General features: G+C 54.9%; 2 protein-coding genes across 2 annotated transcripts; both read right to left on the minus strand.

The window, feature by feature from the left end:
- Positions 1–3,395: 3,395 nt before the first annotated feature.
- On the minus strand, positions 3,396–3,806 carry LOC142302263 (histone H3). Its single transcript, XM_075343335.1, has one exon. It carries the CDS (start codon positions 3,804–3,806, stop codon positions 3,396–3,398), a length of 411 nt encoding a protein of 136 aa, XP_075199450.1.
- Positions 3,807–4,567: 761 nt separating this feature from the next.
- LOC142301052 (histone H1.01-like) lies at positions 4,568–5,218 on the minus strand. Its single transcript, XM_075342072.1, has one exon. The coding sequence runs from the start codon at positions 5,213–5,215 to the stop codon at positions 4,568–4,570; it is 648 nt and encodes a 215-aa protein (XP_075198187.1). The 5' UTR covers positions 5,216–5,218.
- Between the last annotated feature and the right edge of the window lie 260 nt (positions 5,219–5,478).

Raw genomic sequence — 5,478 nt, forward strand, 5'->3', positions numbered from 1 at the left:
GATGAGAGCAGAGAGATCTCTTCACTGGAGAGAGAATAATGATCCTGCTCCTCCCAGAGCGGCCGTATTTATAGCCCGGCCATGCAAATGACACTGCTGTCACATCGCTGTTCTATTGGGTGACAAAGGGAAACTGAACCAGCTCCGCCCCCTGCAGCTCATTGGTTGCCTCCTCTCTGCCGTCACATCAGCAGCTTCTCTCCTCTGTATCTCCCCCATACTACAGATCTCCATACAGCGCTATAAACCCCGCAGTCTACACGGCGCTGTGCACCCGGGGCCCCGTCACTCTGCCCCCGCTGTTCTATTGGGTGACAAAGGCATGTGACCAGTGTAAACGTCATGATCACCGCCCCCTGCAGCTTATTGATGGATCCACGAGTCTCATTTACATGGATGACTTCAGAGTCAGTCAATGACAGGAGAGGAGGGCGGAGCAGCAGCTTATAAAACACTCCGGAGCCGGCACACGCCTCACATTTGATTTTTCTATCTGCTGATATTTGAACGCTCAGGAAACATGTCTGGACGCGGCAAACAAGGAGGGAAGACCCGAGCTAAGGCCAAGACCCGCTCATCCCGGGCAGGACTGCAGTTCCCGGTCGGGCGTGTGCACAGGCTTCTCCGCAAGGGCAACTACGCCGAGAGGGTGGGCGCCGGCGCTCCGGTCTATCTGGCCGCTGTGCTGGAGTATCTGACCGCTGAGATCCTGGAATTGGCCGGCAATGCCGCCCGGGACAACAAGAAGACCCGCATCATCCCCCGGCACCTGCAGCTGGCCGTGCGCAATGACGAGGAGCTGAACAGGCTGCTGGGTGGGGTGACCATCGCCCAGGGAGGCGTCCTGCCCAACATCCAGGCCGTGCTGCTGCCCAAGAAGACGGAGAGCAGCAAGAAGGGCAAGTGACGCCGCTGACCCCGCATCCTCCACAACACAAAGGCTCTTCTAAGAGCCACCACCCCGTCCTCACAGGAGCCGGCCCCGTCCTCACAGGAGCCGGCCCCGTCCTCACAGGAGCCGGCCCCGCTCATCTCTGCTGTGATTGTGCTTGAACACCGCAATGCACGGAGGGAATAATGCAATCTATTTAGGTGGACACAGTTTGTAAAGCGCTTACTCTTTGCAGTGGTAAAATTATTTAGGTTTATGATCTGGTTTGGGACTCGCGTTCTCTTATTCGCACTCGCGATCCCATCCCATGTGCTGTAGCGGGAGGCGCAGAGTAACGGCCGATGATGGCACCGGGCATTAGCTGGGTATAATGTGGGCAGATGCTCCTCTTCCAGCGGCTCCTGATGACTTCACTAGTGCAGGACGACCCAGTGTTAGGGCCCCATGTGGCCGCGCAATGTATTAATATACAGCAATTTCAATGGCGCATGCAGCACTATATGGAGGCAACTAATAAAGTGGTGTGTGCGCCCTATATCTAGAGCTGTATAATATAGATATGCTGTGATTCTCCCAGTACAGTGCAATATACCTCCATGTGCAGCAAAGAAAGGGTTTTTTTTTTTTAGCTCAGTGTGAATTCCAGGAAACTCCAGAAGGTGCAAGGGCTGAATGTCAGTGATCCGGGAGTCCACAGCATGTGATGGAGAATTCCAGCAGCGCGTCCAGATGAATAGAAAACACGTTTATTTTCAATTCTTAAAAACATGGATCCAAGTACAAATAAATAAAGGGCCCGTCCTTCCCACCGCAGTTCATCTGGAATTCTCCTCACTCCATGTAGAGCGGTATGCCGCCACATGTTCACCCCCAGAGCGTTAAATACTCGTATACCATCTCCAAGAAGTGCTGAATACCCATAAATACAGCGGATCTTCACTCCCAGCTCCACAGGAGCAGATGAGACCCTCCCGCCCGACACCGCGTGTTACACAGGACATAGAGGGATGAGCCATTGTGCGGGAACTTCACGTTCAGCAAAGTTCTAGCTCCGCCCAGTGTTAACCCCTCAGTACCCGCGTCTTCTAAGGCAACAGGCGTGCTCGGTGTAGGTGACGGCGTCACGGATCACGTTCTCCAGGAAGACTTTCAGGACGCCGCGAGTCTCCTCATAGATGAGGCCGGAGATGCGCTTGACGCCTCCTCTGCGGGCGAGACGGCGGATGGCGGGCTTGGTGATGCCCTGGATGTTGTCCCGGAGAACCTTCCTGTGCCGCTTGACGCCGCCCTTCCCCAGACCTTTCCCTCCTTTGCCGCGTCCAGACATCTTCCACGTAGAAAGAAAACAGGAAAATGACATATTACCAAGGCGGAATATTTGCATCGTCAGCTCCGCCTCTCCTATGCTGATTTGCTGAGCGCAGAACTGTTAGTGATTTTGAATTTCCCGCTCATTGTCCGGTTATTTTCCCGCTTCTACCGCGTTATGTTAAATATAGACACAACCTTCATTCCAGTAAACCTCATATAGTGCTGTATATTCCAATATTATTCCGAATATCTCCATATACTGTTATATAACCCCCATATAGTGCCATAAATATTACTGCTGTACAGTCCCACATGCCACTCCCATATACTGTACATACAACAAATTGATCTATACGCCCATATAGTACTAATGTACTATAGTACACGCGGCCTCAGGGCGGACGTTCTGATGAGATTTCTACAATCCGACGATTCCCAGCGCCCGACACAGATCTGAGCGATCTGCAGATGCTGAAGTTGTTTCTCTTTCTCACAAGTCTTAACGAATTACAAACACGGCACTATTTGAGCAGCGCGAAATCACAGCCCGATACAATCTCCGCCCGACCTGCAGATATTCTCCAAGCAGAACAGCGATCTGGAGTGAGGATCCCCCTGGAACATCTACAGATCCCACAGCCCCCGACATCACACACCGGATCCCAATAACCGCATCACAGGGCGCATGAACATCGCTGCGGAACTTTCCTCCGTCCTTCACTGATCGCTGTGATCCTGACGGGACCGGAGCCGCGGAGAGTAAATCCATCGCCACAGCATCTCCTGCTCCAGCGTCACACAATCCGATCACTGCACCCGACACAGCAGGAATTGTAGCGTCTCCAGGATCAGTGGCGGCTGAGAAAAGACTTACAATAGAGCGGTCTGGAAGACATGAGATTATACGGGGAATAAAGCAGCTCCGACATCAGCCCCAACTGCGCCGCACATTGAGCCGCTCCTAGTGAAAGGACAGATGGTAAGAAACCACCATAATAATAATCCAGACACAGGCGGACAGTGCGGGTTGTGCTGAAGAAGCAGAGAAAACAGGAGACTCGGCAGCGCCGCCCGTCAGATGTACAGAGACCGCGGGAAAGCAGAATCAGAGGCCGGGAATCAGCTCGTCTGAGGGAGGATTTGGTGGCTCTGAAAAGAGCCTTTGTGTTGTGCTCGGGGGTGCGGGACAGATCTACGCCCTCTCCCCGCGGATGCGGCGGGCCAGCTGGATGTCTTTGGGCATGATGGTGACCCTCTTGGCGTGGATGGCGCACAGATTGGTGTCCTCGAACAGCCCCACCAGATAAGCCTCGCTGGCCTCCTGCAGGGCCATGACGGCCGAGCTCTGGAAGCGCAGATCGGTCTTGAAGTCCTGGGCGATCTCTCTCACCAGGCGCTGGAAAGGAAGCTTCCGGATCAGCAGCTCGGTGGATTTCTGGTAGCGGCGGATCTCCCGGAGAGCGACTGTCCCCGGCCGGTAGCGATGCGGCTTCTTCACTCCGCCGGTGGCGGGAGCGCTCTTCCTGGCGGCCTTAGTGGCCAGCTGCTTGCGGGGAGCTTTCCCTCCGGTGGATTTACGGGCGGTCTGCTTAGTTCTGGCCATAGCGATGTATAGAGAAGAACAGAAGTGATGAGAAGAGCGGCGGGAGCAGAGTATTTATCCTCCTGTGCGTGTCCTCATTGGCCTGTGTAAATCACGCCCCCTGCACCCTATTGGTTACTTCACACAAAAGAAAATTATACAGCCAATAATCATCCTATGTCTCTGACCAATCATTCATCAGAAGAAGCTCCGCCCTTTAAAATACCCCTCGGTAACCCCGCCCCTTTTGTCCCTCCCCCTCAGCACTCCTGCACCTCTCCCCTCCCATGATGCGCTCAGCAACTCACACGCTTTTCCCGCCGCTCTAACAAACAGATGTCACATCCCGGCTACACGCGGCTCTGGAGCCACCGATGTAACTGCAGCTCCATCTCCCCGCACACAGCGCTGTACAGTGCAGCCCCCGCATTATCACTACATCCCCCGAGAACTCTGCTCCCGACATCCAGCCCCGGGTTAACCGTATCAACCCCTGTACACAAGATCACAGCGCAAATAGCGATTTATCCGGCACTGATTATACAGAGGGAACAAGGTGATGACACTGATCATACAGCTCTGCAGGACAAGGTGGTGACACTGATCATACAGCTCTGCAGGACAAGGTGGTGGCACTGATCATACAGCTCTGCAGGACAAGGTGGTGGCATTGATCACACAGCTCTGCAGGACAAGGTGGTGGCACTGATCATACAGCTCTGCAGGACAAGGTGGTGGCTCTGAGAAGAGCCTTTGTGGTAGGAGGACAGAGCGGCTCCCGCTTATTTCTTGGCCGCGGGCTTCTTGGCTTTAGTCGCCTTCTTAGCCGGACTCTTGGCAGCTTTGGGTTTTGCCGCCTTCTTAGCCGGACTCTTCGTCACCTTCTTGGGCTTTGGAGCGGCCTTCGGCTTCTTGGGGCTCTTTGCCGCTTTCTTGGCGGCTGCTGCGGGCTTCTTGGCCTTTTTCGGGCTTTTCTCGGCCGCGGCCGGAGCCTTCTTGGGCTTCTTCGGAGATTTGGCCGCTTTCTTGGCTGCCGGTTTCTTAGGCTTGTCCGCAGCTGCTGGCTTCTTCTTGGCCGCTTTGTCCTTCGTCTCCTGCTTCTTGTTCAGCTTGAAGGACCCGGAGGCGCCGCTGCCCTTCACCTGGAGCAGGGAGCCCTTGTTGACCAGAGCCTTGATGGCCAGCTTCAGGCGGCTGTTATTCTTCTCCACATCGTATCCTCCGGCAGACAGAAGCTTCTTCAGGGCGGCCAGAGACACCCCACTGCGCTCCTTGGAAGCGGCCACGACTTTCATGACCAGCTCGGAGGCGCTGGGACCGGAGGATTTGCTGCTTTTCTTGGCGGCGGCCCTGGATTTCTTAGGCTGCTTCTTAGACTTGGCGGCCGGTTCGGCGGGAGGAGGAGCGGCGGCCGGTGCGGTCTCTGCCATGGTTTGAGCGGGACGTAATCACAGAAATCTTCTGAGAGAGAGAAATCACTGAGACCGCAGCAGGAGGCGCCTGTTATATATACAGTCTTACTGCGCACTGATTGGTTGCTGCGCTGCACCATCCTGAGTTTTCATTGGCTGAAACTGAGCACAGGCCCCGCCTTCTCCCGGCTGAGCCCAGTGAAGCTCCGCTCTCCCCTTGTGCTTCCCTGCCCGGGATAAAAGCTCTATATTATCGGCTACAGCCGGACGGGTGAGGAGCT

The sequence above is a fragment of the Anomaloglossus baeobatrachus genome, chromosome 4 (genome assembly GCF_048569485.1).
Source record: "Anomaloglossus baeobatrachus isolate aAnoBae1 chromosome 4, aAnoBae1.hap1, whole genome shotgun sequence".
Classification (NCBI taxonomy): domain Eukaryota; kingdom Metazoa; phylum Chordata; class Amphibia; order Anura; family Aromobatidae; genus Anomaloglossus; species Anomaloglossus baeobatrachus.

Excerpts from the sequence above, each read along its gene's own strand:
- LOC142302263 (XM_075343335.1), bottom strand. The coding sequence starts at position 3,806 with ATGGCCAGAACTAAGCAGACCGCCCGTAAATCCACCGGAGGGAAAGCT.
- LOC142301052 (XM_075342072.1), bottom strand. The coding sequence starts at position 5,215 with ATGGCAGAGACCGCACCGGCCGCCGCTCCTCCTCCCGCCGAACCGGCC.